This window comes from Dreissena polymorpha, chromosome 1, assembly GCF_020536995.1.
Source record: "Dreissena polymorpha isolate Duluth1 chromosome 1, UMN_Dpol_1.0, whole genome shotgun sequence".
Taxonomy (NCBI): domain Eukaryota; kingdom Metazoa; phylum Mollusca; class Bivalvia; order Myida; family Dreissenidae; genus Dreissena; species Dreissena polymorpha.
Genome location: NC_068355.1, coordinates 174,393,018 through 174,410,933, shown reverse-complemented (window position 1 = coordinate 174,410,933; position 17,916 = coordinate 174,393,018). Strand labels below are relative to the sequence as shown.

Sequence of the window (17,916 nt, the reverse complement as noted above, 5' to 3'; positions counted from 1 at the left end):
GAAAATCGCATACGACCCTAAAGGTCACAATATACTAAATAGTTTCCCTATATAATTCAATGTAAAAGCGACATCTTTAAGCGAAAATAAATGCAACATTTTGCACAAAGAGACCCCCATAACCATACCTTTTCTTAAAGGCCATTCTAAGCGGAGTCGATTTGTGCAATAAAAAAGATATATCATGTACGAACCAAGAATGAACTTGTCAAAATCGACTGTTTTTGCAACTCTTTTTTTCGGCCGTTTTCTATTGGAATGTAACCTTTTTCAGTGCAATGTTTCACTATAATCTCCAAGTTAAACATATTTCAAGGATTTAGTAATGAGCATCTATTCATGCCCTACTACTTTCTCCAAAAGATAAAGCCAGTACAATAGTTTAAAGTGTACAACATGCCTTCGAATCAACTATGATATTTTTTAGAGAGTACAGCTTTATACTGTAACCTATATACTTTCTGACACGGTGATGTGGAATCAAAATTTGCTGTTTTTAGGTGGAATTTCAACTGCAGTTGCAGCTGCGGTTTATGTGTTTTGGGGACCAACGCTAAAAAAAGAAAAATCGCGGTAGGGAAATATAAAACAGTTTTACAACCTTTTTCATTTATTATGATATGGCTTGACACTGATAAAAAAGCAAAAGCATAGGCCTACATGCCATAATTTTTCAGACCGATTCCGGGACATTGAGTTAAATTGTCCGGGACTTTTGCCGATTTTACGGGACATGTATAAAATGTAGCGATATTTATAGACATATGCATTTTTGGTTATGTTTTTTTTTGTTTCGCATCGTTAATTGCAAAAGTTCGAAAGCCTATCCGAAATACAATTGATCTATTAACGTCAAATTAAACATTACTACTTCTGTTACTAGATACAAGCCACGTGTTTTCAGTGTAAGTGTTCTGAACATAGATGGTGACGTCACTGCGTTATTGTTATTAAGACCGGTGTGTAACGCGTAGTTGTTGATACGCCTTTATTTATTTATAACATTTATATAATAAAAAAATACAACAATACAGTACCGTTAGATCGTCGACTCAAATCAATTCACAATACATACAACCAATCACAATAAAACAAATACAACAAAACAGTACCGGCAGAACGTCAACTTAAAATCCGGACAGTCACACATTAGTTACACACTTGTTTCGCTGCTACACACATTTCACTGGTGATCTTAGTTTCGAAGCATTTCAGACGTGTGAACAACTGCCCTTTGCCCTTACGCAGCGGGAAATAATGACATAGTAGATTAAAGTCAATTAACAACCACATTAAACAATGCCGCCTTTTCGGTTTGACAGCGAACGTGAGACAATCGATATGATAACAGGACCCCTGTTAATTGATCGATTTTGACACGTAGCGTAGTCTGCCTATTCGGGTAGGCATTGTCATGGAGACGCTGCAGATATACACAGATTCGAGGTGCAGTTAAGCCTAAGATAAGGTACATGTATATATGGATTTTGTAAATTCCGGGACATTTGACAGATTTCTGGGACAGCGGGACTAGTTCTTCATTTCCGGGACTGTCCCGGACAATCCGGGATGTATGGCATGTATGGCAAAAGTTGGCAAAACAACACTCAACAGGCAACACATACTCTTCAATTAAATTGTTGATTTTGTTTGCCTGCTTTTAAAATAAAAAATATCCATCATTGACATGGAGTCATAGGAACTGCTCAGCCTTAAAATTAAAGGTTTACATTATGATTTTTATGATATATTTACTTATCAACACGAAGGGCCTGTTTAGGCTGTTAGGTTTACAGGCAACTCATACCTAAGTCAAGTCACATGGTGGTCAACTCGCACGTTGTTTGGTCAACTAGCAAGGCAGACAAGTCATACCTAAGTCAACTCGTACCTTATTCAAGCTATTGATGTGACAGTTGGTTCTAGATGAGTTATTTTTGCATAAACACAATTGAAAAACACTTTCAGAGTTTAGTTCAATAGTTTTTATTGCAATATTTTTACAAAATAACATATTTTTTGTGTACAAAATATTTATTTCCTTACCGCAATGTTTGCCTCGTCGCGTCAGACAGTAGACATATGAAAAGGTACATGGGAGGGGCAGTCCATGCTCTCCCATTTAGACGTCTGTGCCAACCTAAAGTAAAATTTGAAAGACAGTTAATGTTTCGTCTGTACTTTAAATAAGCAATCTATATGAACAATGGCAAAATCCACCACAAACTCCTCTACCTCCACTTCTCAGCACAACAGACAGCCAATCTTCTGAAGACAAAAGAAAAACATGGCAGTATTTAAAAAATTACTTACATTTTAAATTTCGTTTTAATTCACTTCAATTTTTATCAAAATTCACGTACAAGTTCGAGGGGGATCTGTTTGGCACAGTCGCCTCACGAAAATGTGCAAACTCATCTGGTTGTAGAATGGTTTTCGCACAACCTGAAAATAAACGCTACGTTAAATATCTCACATATGTCGTTTCGTAAAGATGATTTACAAGTTTATCGAATGGTAAGATACCACATACATAAAAGATTTCATTACCTAATTTTCATTTTAATTTTCTTTAATTAAATTTAAACCTGATCATAAAAGTAAAACTAATTCATTACAAGCTAAATTAACTTTAATTGAATCTTGCACGGTATACAACACCTTTTACACCATTATCCGTGTTGTGACAAATACTTAAGTACACTTGATTAATTATCATACCAATTAACTTTAATGGATTAATGTTTGGCCATTTGAAATATTGTTCGTTGTTTATAATACCTTTCACACCTCTTACACACAGATAATAACCTGTGAAAAACACCGACCACAAGTGTAAAAGAGACATTAATTGTGACAACCGTATATTCAGATAATTAAAAAAAAAAAAACTATCTATGATTTATACTTATAAACTACTTATAAACTGCTAATTATGTAATATCCTTCATCTACATGTATTTCTGAATTTTTTTTGGGGGGGGGTGCGAGTTGACTTCAAAAAGTGCGAGTTGACCAAAAAAGACGTGCGAGTTGACCCAAAAATGTGCGAGTTGACCAAATAACGTGCGAGTTGACTACCGTGCGAGTTGATTTAGGGACAAGTTGACCGGCACCCGCCTGTTACCATACTTGTATATAATTGTTGAACCAGGCATTACAAAAAGAGTTTTTACTAATTCCAAAAAATATTCCCATCACTAGTTACATCACATTAAAGTTATCATGAACTTTGGTTTTTGAAAGCTGGATCCTTCCCCTCAATTTTATAAAATTACCAGTCTATGAGAACCTGTTATGAATTTTAAGACAAAGCCCTTACACTTCAACTATGCAATGGTTGCGTAGTCTTGTATTATTATGCCCCCCTTCGAAGAAGAGGGGGTATATTGTTTTGCACATGTCGGTTTGACCGTCCACCAGATGGTTTCCGGATGATAATTCAAGAAGGCTTAGGCCTAAGATCATGAAACTTCATAGGTACATTGATCATGACTGGCAGATGACCCCTATTGGTTTTCAGGTCACTAGGTCAAAGGTCAAGGTCACAGTGACTCTAAATGGTTTCCGGATGATAACTCAAGAATGCTTACGCTTAGGATCATGAAACTTCATAGGTACACTGATCATGACTGGCAGATGACCCCTATTGATTTTTAGGTCACTAGGTCAAAGGTCAAGGTCACAGTGACTCGAAACAGTAAAATGGTTTCAGAATGATAACTCAAGAATGCTCACACCTAGTTTTTAGCTCATCTATTTTTTGAAAAAAAACTATGAGCTATTGTCATCACCTCGGCGTCGGCATTGGCGTCCTGTTAAGTTTTGCGTTAGGTCCACTTTTCTCAGAAAGTATCAATGCTATTGCATTCAAACTTGGTACACTTACTTACTATCATGAGGGGACTGGGCAGGCAAAGTTAGATAACTCTGGCGTGCATTTTGACAGAATTATGTGCCCTTTTTATACTTAGAAAATTGAAAATTTTGGTTAAGTTTTGTGTTTAGGTCCATTTTATTCCTTAAGTATCAAAGCTATTGCTTTCATACTTGCAACACTTACTAACTATCAAAAGGGGACTGTGCAGGCAAAGTAATGTAACTCTGACTGGCATTTTGACAGATCTATGTGTCCTTTTTATACTTAGAAAATTGAAAATTTGGTTAAGTTTTGTGTTTAGGTCCACTTTATTCCTACAGTATCAAAGCTATTGCTTTCATACTTGCAACACTTATTAACTATCACAAGGGGACTGTGCAGGCAAAGTTATGTAACTCTGACTGGCATTTGGACGGAATTATGGGCCCTTTATACTTAGAAAATTGAAAATTTGGTTAAGTTTTGTGTTTTGGTCCACTTTGCCCCTAAAGTATCATAGATATTGCTTTCATACTTGGAACACTCGCAAACTATCATAAGGGTACAGTAAAAGGACAAGTTGCATAACTCTGGTTGTCATTTTCACGGAATTATGGCCCTATTTTGAATTAGGAACTTTGAATATATGCTTGAATTTTGTGTTTCGATCCACTTTACTTCTAAAGTATCAAGGCTATTGCTTTCAAACTTCAAATACTTTCATGCTATCATGAGGTTACTGTACCTGGCAAGTTGAATTTTACCTTGACCTTTGAATGACATTGACTCTCAAGGTCAAATTATTAAATTTTGCTAAAATTGCCATAACTTCTTTATTTATGATTAGATTTGATTGATACTTTGACAAAACTACTCTTACCTAACATACCACAATAGACTCCACCCAAACCATCCCTCGTGCCTTCTCCCCCCCCCCCCCCTCGAATCCATCCCCCGCCCTATTTTTTTTTTTTTTTTTTTTTAAGATCATCTCACAAATGACCACCACACCCTCACACTATTCCCCACCCCCCACACCCCCCAAATTATTTTTTTGAAACTGCCAAAAAAACACAAATATTTATTTTAATTATTTTAGTTTTGAAATATCGTCCAACCATCGCAACCAAGAACCCCCTTTTTTCCGCATTTTTGGAAGATAATGTAATAATGTAATAAATGTCCACACCCCCACACTATACACCCCTCTTCACTCCACCCCTCCCTCCTTTGTGATTGAAATTGAGAGTCCCTTCACCTTTAAAAATAAAAATAGATGAGCGGTCTGCACCCGCAAGGCGGTGCTCTTGTTATCTTTCATTATTCTTTTGTATCCTTGAAGGCTGAAAGGCTTTACAGCCCTTGCCCCCAGAGCGGCTTAATTCTATATTTTATTTTTTGCAGGATCATTAGTGATGACAGCATGAAAGAGCTATACTAACTTTGCTTATTTATGTATTTATTACATGTATATACCTATAGAAGTATGTTTTGTTCATAGATTTTGAGACATAATCATATTATGTGGTGTTTGTACATGAATAACTTTTTTATCTTTGGTTTTGTGTTATTTACTATATAGCCTTGCATCATGCATACATGTAGATTAGTGTTCAAGTAGAACTGCTTTGTTAGTTGTTAAATATTTTATGTTAAAGAATAAAATAAACATTAAATGGGTGGATTTGGTCAGCTGTATGGGGAGGAGGAGGCTGAATATGTCGCGAAATTAGTCAGTGAAAACCAAGATTTGGTCAGGGAAAAGTCAGTGAAAACCAAGATTTGGTCAGGGAAAAGTCAGTGAAAACCAAGATTTGGTCAGGGAAAGATCAGTGAAAACCAAGATTTGGTCAGGGAAAGATCAGTGAAAACCAAGATTTGGTCAGTGAAAAGTCAGGGAATTTATTTCATCAGGTTGGTGGCAACCCTGATAAACTACATAGCAACTTCTATTTGGCTTACTGGGGGGCATAGTGTTTCTCAAAGAAATCTTGTTTGCTTTAGTGTTTATGCCCTGTTATTTTGCTGAAGCTTTTAACCAATGTGTTGCTCATGCAGCCATACTACTTTAACCCTTTGCATGCTGGGAAATTTGTCGTCTGCTAAAATGTCGTCTGCTGAATTTCTAAAATTAGCATTTTCTTCGATTTTTTTCAAAGAATATTATCAGAATAGCAAACATTTTGGATCCTGATGAGACGCCACGTTCTGTGGCGTCTCATCTGGATCCAAACTGTTTGCAAAGGCCTTCAAAATTCGGTTCCCGCACTGAAAGGGTTAAGGCATAGTCTTGAAATCATAATTGTTTAAAACTGACAAACAGATGTTTAAAATAATAGTATTTCAGAAACATATTATTACTTTTTTGTGTAAAGAGCATAGCAATTTTCTTTCAAAGTCCTACAAAGTCCTAGCAGTTCTCCCTTTAAATAAACTTTTATGCATATAAATCAGATGCCATTTAAGACAATTATTTTCTATGTGTCCTGTTGAAATTCTCTTCTGTGCTGGAATTATCCCTAATTAATATCTTAATACATGTGTCGCTTATGCAATAATTTTTTTCATACTTATTTTTTTTTTAATTGAAATTGTTATGTCAGATAAACTTTTTATGCTCCCAGTAGGGTGGCATAATAGCAGTTGAAATGTCCGTCAGTCCATCCGTCTGTCCGTTCGTCCGTCATAAAACTTTTACATTGTCAGTAACTTTTGCAATATTGAAGATACATGTAGCAAATTGATATTTGGCATTTATGTGTATCTCATGGAGCTGCACATTTGAGTGGTGAAAGGTCAAGGTCGTCCTTTAATGTCAAAGGTAAAATATAATAATCCAAGGAGGGTAACAAGCTTTAAAGGAAGATTATTTCTATTTATCGATTGGTTGGTACAGATAATTTTCACAAGGGAACTAATATTTTTAAAACTTAAAAGCGGCACAGTAGGGGGCATTGTATTTCTGACTAACACATCTCTTGTTCAGTAATAACATTGATTGCAGAAAGTCAGTCAAGTACTTTTATTGAACTCAATGCTTACAAGCCTTACAGGTAGCTATATGGATTTATAACTGCAAAATGTTTTACGCTATAGACAGCTAGATGTACTGCATGATGAATTGCAAAACAGGATGTTGGTGTTTCAGTGTGTTTTTATGCACCCGGTAGGATGGCATATAGCAGTTGAACTGTCAGTCAGTCTGTCTGTCTGTGTGTCCGTCCGAAAACTTTAACATTGGCCATAACTTTTTCAATATTGAATATAGCAACTTGATATTTGGCATGCATGTGTATCTCATGAAGCTGCACAATTTGAGTGGTGAAAGGTCAATCATCCTTCAAGGTCAACAGTCAAAAAATACAATCCAAGGGAAGTAATAAGCTTTAAAATGGAGATAATTTCTAAACCTGCCAAATGATATATTGAAATTTTATTTCACAGCAGTGCAATAGGGGGCATTGTGTTTCTGACAAACACATCTCTTGTTTTCCTTTAAATACGGGCTGGTAAAGGGACCCATTCCTTATGGAATAAAAGTGTATATTTTCCCAAATGGAACCTTAATACAATTTGCAGTTGAAGGTTTCCAAATAAATAAATCAATAAAGCTTTAAATTAATAAAGTTTATTTCCTATCCAGCTCTTTAAGTTGGACTTTTGTTATGAAATCACTCATATTTTCAATTCTAAAATATTTGTTATCGAAAAAACACAAACAATAATTTCCCAATTATAGTCCCTAAACAATAGGGCCCCATCCCCATTCCCAAAATGGTCATTGATTGGTCATTGTCGGCTCGGATACTACTTACATGTGCCCCGGGTACTCTTAAGTATACTTACATGTACCCTGGGTACGGTAAATATACTTTCAAGTACACAGTCGATAATAGACTGTACTTGAGTTATATTTCTGCCCAAAATCCGATGTTGTAAAACACGCTACCGATTACCTTAAAACGACATTGTTTATCTTAAACAAACTTCTCTTTAAAAAACTGCATCAGCATGCTTTTTGAGTATGAGTTTCGATAATATAGAGGCCATTTAACAGACAATGGACGTAAATGTGAACATAATTAATTTAAAAATAGCCGACAATGACCAATTTAGCGTGAACAATTCCTGGGTACGTTTTAGTACATTTACCGTATCCGAAGTACATGTAAGTATACATAAGAGTTCCCCGGGTACATGTAAGTAGTACCTGAGCCGACAATGACCAATCAAGCCAAAATGGTGGAAAAAAACACATCACACTGACACGTGACTGTGTTTGTGCCTTCAGGTGCGATTTTTGCTCATTTCAACTGATTTTGCCACGTTGAAAGTCAAACTTATTTACAAATAGTTATTAACTTAGCTTGATCTTGGGTTTTGTTGAACTCTGTAAGGGAGCGGGGAGAGAACACTTTCCTCCCCTGAGGTGGTTCTTGAATCCCATCCCTTGCCTTATGGATGATATACCTGCAAAGTATAATTTCTAACAATACTGTTTAATTGCATGGTATGTATGATTTTTGTACATTCAGGACTATGTAAAGGATTGGAGAATCTTGGAAACACATGTTTTATGAACGTGATATTACAAGCATGGGCAGCAACTCCGTCTGTGGTCAGATGGCTAGAAGAGTGGCTCAACAAGAACAAAGACAATGTGGGGAAAGGAAGCCTTGCTCCACACTTACTTCATACACTACATGGTATGGACACTATAGCCTTGCTCCACACTTACTTCATACACTGCATGGTATGGACACTATAGCCTTGCACCACACTTACTTCATACACTGCATGGTACGGACACTATAGCCTTGCTCCACACTTACTTCATACACTGCATGGTACGGACACTATAGCCTTGCTCCACACTTACTTCATACACTGCATGGTACGGAAACTGTAGCCTTGCTCCACACTTACTTCATACACTGCACGGTACGGACACTGTAGCCTTGCTCCACACTTACTTCATACACTGCATGGTACGGACACTGTAGCCTTGCTCCACACTTACTTCATACACTACATGGTATGGACACTATAGCCTTGCTCCACACTTACTTCATACACTGCATGGTATGGACACTATAGCCTTGCTCCACACTTACTTCATACACTGCATGGTACGGAAACTGTAGCCTTGCTCCACACTTACTTCATACACTGCACGGTACGGACACTGTAGCCTTGCACCACACTTACTTCATACACTGCATGGTACGGACACTGTAGCCTTGCACCACACTTACTTCATACACTGCACGGTACGGACACTGTAGCCTTGCTCCACACTTACTTCATACACTGCATGGTACGGACACTATAGCCTTGCTCCACACTTACTTCATACACTGCATGGTATGGACACTGTAGCCTTGCTCCACATTTACTTCATACACTGCATGGTACGGAAACTGTAGCCTTGCTCCACACTTACTTCATACACTGCATGGTATGGACACTATAGCCTTGCTCCACACTTACTTAATACACTTCATGGTATGGACACTGTAGCCTTGCTCCACACTTACTTCATACACTACATGGTATGGACACTATAGCCTTGCTCCACACTTACTTCATACACTGCATGGTATGGACACTGTAGCCTTGCTCCACACTTACTTCATACACTGCATGGTATGGACACTGTAGCCTTGCACCACACTTACTTCATACACTGCATGGTACGGACACTGTAGCCTTGCTCCACATTTACTTCATACACTGCATGGTACGGACACTGTAGCCTTGCTCCACATTTACTTCATACTAGGGATGTCAACGAATATCCGAATATCCGAATATTCGGTCCCGGACCGAATATTCGGATACTATTTTCCGAATCGAATATTCGGAAGAAAAAAATCATAAAAATCGAGTAATTTCAAAGACTTTGTATTCGTGAAATTTGCTTCAAACATTGTACAAAAAGTTGTTCCTCGTGTCATAATGTTTAGTCCGGATAATTCGTCGCTATGGTGATGACAGTATACCGGTCATAAATCCCGCTAATTGCCTAACAAAGACAGTCACTTTGTGTCAAAATTATGATAGGTTCTAATCGCATCGGCAATCAAAACACCGACCTGCACTTGATCCAATGACTCGAATTACATTTAAAATTATCAAAGATACGTTTAAGTTCAGTTCAAATTATTTATAGATCTAACTGTTTTGTCATGTAATTATTTTGTCGTCATGTAAATATTATGTTTCTCGTTCTATTGTTGATGTACAATATTAAAGCACGTGTTCGCTATGTAAATACTATGTTTAAGTTCAGCTTAAATTATTTATAGATCTAACTTTTTTGTTATGTTATTGTTTTGTCGTCATGTAAATATTATGTTTCTCGTTCTATTGTTGATTTACAATATTAAAAGTTCAAAAACAGTTTTCGTCATTCAATTTTAACAATTAGCGACGGCAATGCTGTGTCAATATTTAGTCACTTCCGGGGAACTTCCGGTAAAAACGAAAGTAGAATTCATGGAGTAATGGTACGGTAAACATAGTTGATTTTTTTCTAACAGATGTTGACCGAATATCCGAATATTCGTTCGGAAGGATGACCGAATATCCGAATACCAATATCGGTATTCGTTGCCATCCCTACTTCATACACTACATGGTATGGACACTATAGCCTTGCTCCACACTTACTTCATACACTGCATGGTATGGACACTATAGCCTTGCTCCACACTTACTTCATACACTGCATGGTACGGAAACTGTAGCCTTGCTCCACACTTACTTCATACACTGCACGGTACGGACACTGTAGCCTTGCACCACACTTACTTCATACACTGCATGGTACGGACACTGTAGCCTTGCTCCACATTTACTTCATACACTGCACGGTACGGACACTGTAGCCTTGCTCCACACTTACTTCATACACTGCATGGTACGGACACTATAGCCTTGCTCCACACTTACTTCATACACTGCATGGTATGGACACTGTAGCCTTGCTCCACATTTACTTCATACACTGCATGGTACGGAAACTGTAGCCTTGCTCCACACTTACTTCATACACTGCATGGTATGGACACTATAGCCTTGCTCCACACTTACTTCATACACTTCATGGTATGGACACTGTAGCCTTGCTCCACACTTACTTCATACACTACATGGTATGGACACTATAGCCTTGCTCCACACTTACTTCATACACTGCATGGTATGGACACTGTAGCCTTGCTCCACACTTACTTCATACACTGCATGGTATGGACACTGTAGCCTTGCACCACACTTACTTCATACACTGCATGGTACGGACACTGTAGCCTTGCTCCACATTTACTTCATACACTGCATGGTACGGACACTGTAGCCTTGCTCCACATTTACTTCATACACTGCATGGTATGGACACTGTAGCCTTGCTCCACACTTACTTCATACACTACATGGTATGGACACTGTAGCCTTGCTCCACACTAAATTCATACACTGCATGGTACCGACACTGTAGCCTTGCACCACACTTACTTCATACACTGCATGGTATGGACACTATAGCCTTGCTCCACACTTACTTCATACACTGCATGGTACGGACACTGTAGCACCACACATACTTTATACACTGCATGGTATGGACACTGTAGCCTTGCTCCACACTTACTTCATACACTGCATGGTACGGACACTGTAGCACCACACTTACTTCATACACTGCATGGTATGGACACTGTAGCCTTGCTCCACATTTACTTCATACACTGCATGGTATGGACACTGTAGCCTTGCTCCACACTTACTTCATACACTGCATGGTATGGACACTGTAGCCTTGCTCCACACTTACTTCATACACTGCATGGTACGGACACTGTAGCACCACACATACTTCATACACTGCATGGTACGGACACTGTAGCCTTGCTCCACACTTACTTCATACACTGCATGGTATGGACACTGTAGCCTTGCTCCACACTTACTTCATACACTGCATGGTACGACACTGTAGCACCACACATACTTCATACACTGCATGGTACGGACACTGTAGCCTTGCTCCACACTTACTTCATACACAGCATGGTATGGACACTGTAGCCTTGCTCCACACTTACTTCATACACTGCACGGTACGGACACTGTAGCCTTGCTCCACACTTACTTCATACACTGCATGGTACGGACACTATAGCACCACACTTACTTCATACACTGCACGGTACGGACACTGTAGCACCACACTTACTTCATACACTGCATGGTACGGACACTGTAGCACCACACTTACTTCATACACTGTATGGTACGGACACTGTAGCACCACACTTACTTCATACACTGCATGGTACGGACACTGTAGCACCACACTTACTTCATACACTGCATGGTATGGACACTATAGCACCACACTTACTTCATACACTGCACGGTACAGACACTGTAGTCTTGCTCCACACTTACTTCATACACTGCATGGTACGGACACTATAGCACCACACTTACTTCATACACTGCACGGTACGGACACTATAGCCTTGCTCCACACTTACTTCATACACTGCATGGTACGGACACTGTAGCACCACACTTACTTCATACACTGCATGGTACGGACACTGTAGCACCACACTTACTTCATACACTGCATGGTACGGACACTGTAGCACCACACTTACTTCATACACTGCACGGTACGGACACTGTAGCCTTGCTCCACACCTACTTCATACACTGCATGGTACGGACACTGTAGCACCACACTTACTTCATACACTGCACGGTACGGACACTGTAGCCTTGCTCCACACTTACTTCATACACTGCATGGTATGGAAACTGTAGCCTTGCTCCACACTTACTTCATACACTGCATTGTACAGACACTGTAGCACCACACTTACTTCATTCACTGCATGGTACGGACACTGTAGCACCACACTTACTTCATACACTGCACGATACGGACACTATAGTATAGCCTTGCTCCACACTTACTTCATACACTGCATGGTATGGACACTGTAGCCTTGCTCCACACTTACTTCATACACTGCATGGTACGGACACTATAGCACCACACTTACTTCATACACTGCACGGTACGGACACTGTAGCACCACACTTACTTCATACACTGCACGGTACGGACACTATAGCCTTGCTCCTCACTTACTTCATACACTGCATGGTACGGACACTGTAGCACCACACTTACTTCATACACTGCATGGTACGGACACTGTAGCACCACACTTACTTCATACACTGCATGGTACGGACACTGTAGCACCACACTTACTTCATACACTGCACGGTACGGACACTGTAGCCTTGCTCCACACTTACTTCATACACTGCATGGTACGGACACTGTAGCACCACACTTACTTCATACACTGCACGGTACGGACACTGTAGCCTTGCTCCACACTTACTTCATACACTGCATGGTATGGAAACTGTAGCCTTGCTCCACACTTACTTCATACACTGCATTGTACAGACACTGTAGCACCACATTTACTTCATTCACTGCATGGTACGGACACTGTAGCACCACACTTACTTCATACACTGCACGATACGGACACTATAGCCTTGCTCCACACTTACTTCATACACTGCACGGTACGGACACTGTAGCCTTGCTCCACATTTACTTCATACACTGCATGGTACGGAAACTGTAGCCTTGCTCCACACTTATTTCATACACTGCATGGTACGGACACTGTAGCCTTGCTCCACACTTACTTCATACACTGCATGGTACGGACACTATAGCCTTGCTCCACACTTACTTCATACACTGCATGGTATGGACACTGTAGCCTTGCTCCACACTTACTTCATACACTGCATGGTATGGACACTGTAGCACCACACTTACTTCATACACTGCACGGTACGGACACTGTAGCCTTGCTCCACACTTACTTCATACACTGCATGGTACGGACACTGTAGCACCACACTTACTTCATACACTGCACGGTATGGACACTATAGCCTTGCTCCACACTTATTTCATACACTGCATGGTACGGACACTGTAGCACCACACTTACTTCATACACTGCATGGTACGGACACTGTAGCACCACACTTACTTCATACACTGCAGGGTCACACACTATAGCCTTGCTCCACACTTACTTCATACACTGAATGGTACGGAAACTGTAGCCTTGCTCCACACTTACTTCATACACTGCATGGTACGGAAACTGTAGCACCACACTTACTTCATACACTGCATGGTACGGACACTGTAGCACCACACTTACTTCATACACTGCACGGTACGGACACTAGCCTTGCTCCACACTTACTTCATACACTGCATGGTACGGGAACTGTAGCCTTGCTCCACACTTACTTCATACACTGCATGGTACGGACACTGTAGCACCACACTTACTTCATGCACTGCATGGTATGGACACTGTAGCCTTGCTCCACACTTACTTCATACACTGCACGGTACGGACACTGAAGCCTTGCTCCACACTTACTTCATACACTGCATGGTACGGAAACTGTAGCCTTGCTCCACACTTACTTCATACACTGCATGGTATGGACACTGTAGCCTTGCTCCACACTTACTTCATACACTGCATGGTACGGACACTGTAGCCTTGCTCCACACTTACTTCATACACTGCATGGTACGGACACTGTAGCACTTAAGTTGGATTATTGAAACAGAACAGCTATGACATAAGTATTGGACATTTCTACATACATGAATAATGGTGTTATTTTAGAAAACAAGATGCCAGTAATGTGTTTTTCAATGTGTTGGATTTTAAAAGTATTTGATACCTGTATATTATTTTGAATGTTTTTTAAATTATTTAAATGAATAGGAGTAATTTAGCTTATGTCTTTGTTGAGGATTCTTTTGCCAATACAATTTGTAATTTAAAAATATAGATTGTAAAACAAGTTAAATCTTTTTGGGAAAGTTCAGCAGGGAGAAATGAAACTTTAAAGACAAGCTGTTTGGGCTAACTGGCAGTAAATAAACCATTGGTACGTAAAATATTATACTAGTCTTCATAGTATTATCTTTTTCTTCTGACAATTATTTACTTGATATGTTCTGCAGTTGTGAACCAAGTGGAGGATGAGCCAGATGATGTGCATTCACCAGCCAGCATTATTGGTGCCCTTCGATCTCACAGGTGGATCATATCACATGAACAACAGGTAACCTGTCTCCATCAAATGTACCTTGCTTGTGTTTGAGTAGTGTATGTGAATGTCAATAACTTGCTAAGGTGGCCTTGAATCATACCATGCACACAAACTAAGGCATATATGAGTCGTGTTCTGAGAAAACTGGGCATAGTGCATGTGCATAAAGTGTCGTCCCAGATTAGCCTGTGCAGTCTGCACAGGCTAATCAGGGACAACACTTTCCGCTTAAACTAGATTTTCGGTTAAAAGGGACTTCCTTTAAACTAAAATTACCATTAAAGCGGAAAGTGTGGTCCCTGATTAGCCTGTGCGGACTGCGCAGGCTAATCTGGGACGACACTGTAGGCACATGCATTATGCCCAGTTTTATCAGAACACGACACAAACCATATTTTGGTGATTCGTGTACCGATCAAATTCAAAAGGGTGGACATGAAAGTGCACAGACAGTTATTTAAATGCATTGGTAAACTGTATATCCAGAATGTCGTGTGGATAAAGAAACAAGGCTAAAGGGTTTGTCAATCACAGTATCTTCATGCCTAAATTAGATTTTTGCTAAGAAGCGACTTCATTTTTAAACTAAAAATGTCATAAAAGTGGAAAGTGTCGTCCCTGATTAGCCTGTGCAGACTGCACAGGCTAATCTGGGACGAAACTTTACGCACATGCATTAAGCCCAGTTTTCTCAGAACACGCCTCATATAACCAGATAAGGGTATACAACTTGTGTGCTTTGATTATCAGTCTATGCTCTATTGATTATAAGTTCCCCGCAACAATGCTAATTGGCTTATTTTGGATTCATCATTTCTATGTCAAACTGACACAAACTTTTCCAATACCCTCCAACTCTCTAAAATATGTTATTAAAACTTGCACGATTGTCCCTTGTGAAGTTTTCCAAAAGCATTATTTACTTGTAAATTTGACTTTTTATAATATTATTATTACAACTTGCTTCATTCATCAATTATGTTATGTTGCATCGCAAGCAGTATTAGATTTCACATTCCAATGTGTGGCTTTAATGTTATTTGTTCACCCTTAATCATACATTGTATGACATTGAAGGATGCACATGAGCTGTTCAACGTCCTCACCACAACTCTGGATGAGCAAAGTAAGAGCTACCCCAGCACTCCGTCCTGCTTTGACCTTCACGCACTGCAGGTGGGTTGACCATATAAGTTGCATTTTTAGAATATGGGTCTTATACCATATGCTGCCAGACTTTCTCCATCCTCCATGATATTTTGTCTGAGTTAAAAGAGGAAAGCTAAGCTCGCCCTACTTGGATTCATACGAGTCGCTAATGACATGCTAATCAGGTGCAACACTTTCCGCTTTTATGACATTTTACATTTAAATGAATTCTCTTCTAAGCAAAAAATCTAGTTTAAGCGTAAAGTGTAGTCCCTGATTAGCTTGTGCAGACTGCACAGACTAATCTGGGACAACACTTTATGTACATGCATTGTGCAGACTGCACAGACTAATCTGGGACGACACTTTATGTACATGCATTGTGCAGACTGCACAGGCTAATCTGGGACGACACTTTATGTACATGCATTGTGCGGACTGCACAGACTAATCTGGGACGACACTTTATGTACATGCATTGTGCAGACTGCACAGACTAATCTGGGACGACACTTTATGTACATGCATTGTGCAGACTGCACAGGCTAATCTGGGACGACACTTTATGTACATGCATTGTGCGGACTGCACAGACTAATCTGGGACGACACTTTATGTACATGCATTGTGCAGACTGCACAGGCTAATCTGGGACGACACTTTATGTACATGCATTGTGCAGACTGCACAGGCTAATCTGGGACAACACTTTATGTACATGCATTGTGCGGACTGCACAGGCTAATCTGGGACGACACTTTATGTACATGCATTGTGCGGACTGCACAGACTAATCTGGGACGACACTTTATGTACATGCATTGTGCAGACTGCACAGACTAATCTGGGACGACACTTTATGTACATGCATTGTGCAGACTGCACAGGCTAATCTGGGACGACACTTTATGTACATGCATTGTGCGGACTGCACAGACTAATCTGGGACGACACTTTATGTACATGCATTGTGCAGACTGCACAGGCTAATCTGGGACGACACTTTATGTACATGCATTGTGCAGACTGCACAGGCTAATCTGGGACAACACTTTATGTACATGCATTGTGCGGACTGCACAGGCTAATCTGGGACAACACTTTATGTACATGCATTGTGCGGACTGCACAGGCTAATCTGGGACAACACTTTATGTACATGCATTGTGCGGACTGCACAGGCTAATCTGGGACAACACTTTATGTACATGCATTGTGCGGACTGCACATGCTAATCTGGGACAACACTTTATGTACATGCATTGTGCAGACTGCACAGGCTAATCTGGGACGACACTTTATGTACATGCATTGTGCGGACTGCACAGGCTAATCTGGGACAACACTTTATGTACATGCATTGTGCAGACTGCACAGGCTAATCTGGGACAACACTTTATGTACATGCATTGTGCAGACTGCACAGGCTAATCTGGGACGACACTTTATGTACATGCATTGTGCAGACTGCACAGGCTAATCTGGGACAACACTTTATGTACATGCATTGTGCAGACTGCACAGGCTAATCTGGGACGACACTTTATGTACATGCATTAAGCAGACTGCACAGGCTAATCTGGGACGACACTTTATGTACATGCATTGTGCGGACTGCACAGGCTAATCTGGGACGACACTTTATGTACATGCATTAAGCAGACTGCACAGGCTAATCTGGGACGACACTTTATGTACATGCATTAAGCAGA

General features: G+C 39.9%; 1 protein-coding gene across 1 annotated transcript in view; it reads left to right on the top strand.

Moving 5' to 3' along the window:
- Positions 1-248: 248 nt before the first annotated feature.
- The window catches only part of LOC127862118 (ubiquitin carboxyl-terminal hydrolase 30-like), a 31,563-nt gene continuing 13,895 nt past the window's right edge, over positions 249-17,916 (top strand). Inside the window, exons 1-4 of the mRNA XM_052401107.1 lie at positions 249-573; positions 8,395-8,565; positions 14,967-15,067; positions 16,133-16,231. Of these exons, the coding sequence (XP_052257067.1) occupies positions 8,436-8,565; positions 14,967-15,067; positions 16,133-16,231 (330 nt within the window). The 5' untranslated portion in view covers positions 249-573; positions 8,395-8,435. The remainder of the gene's footprint in view (positions 574-8,394; positions 8,566-14,966; positions 15,068-16,132; positions 16,232-17,916) is intronic.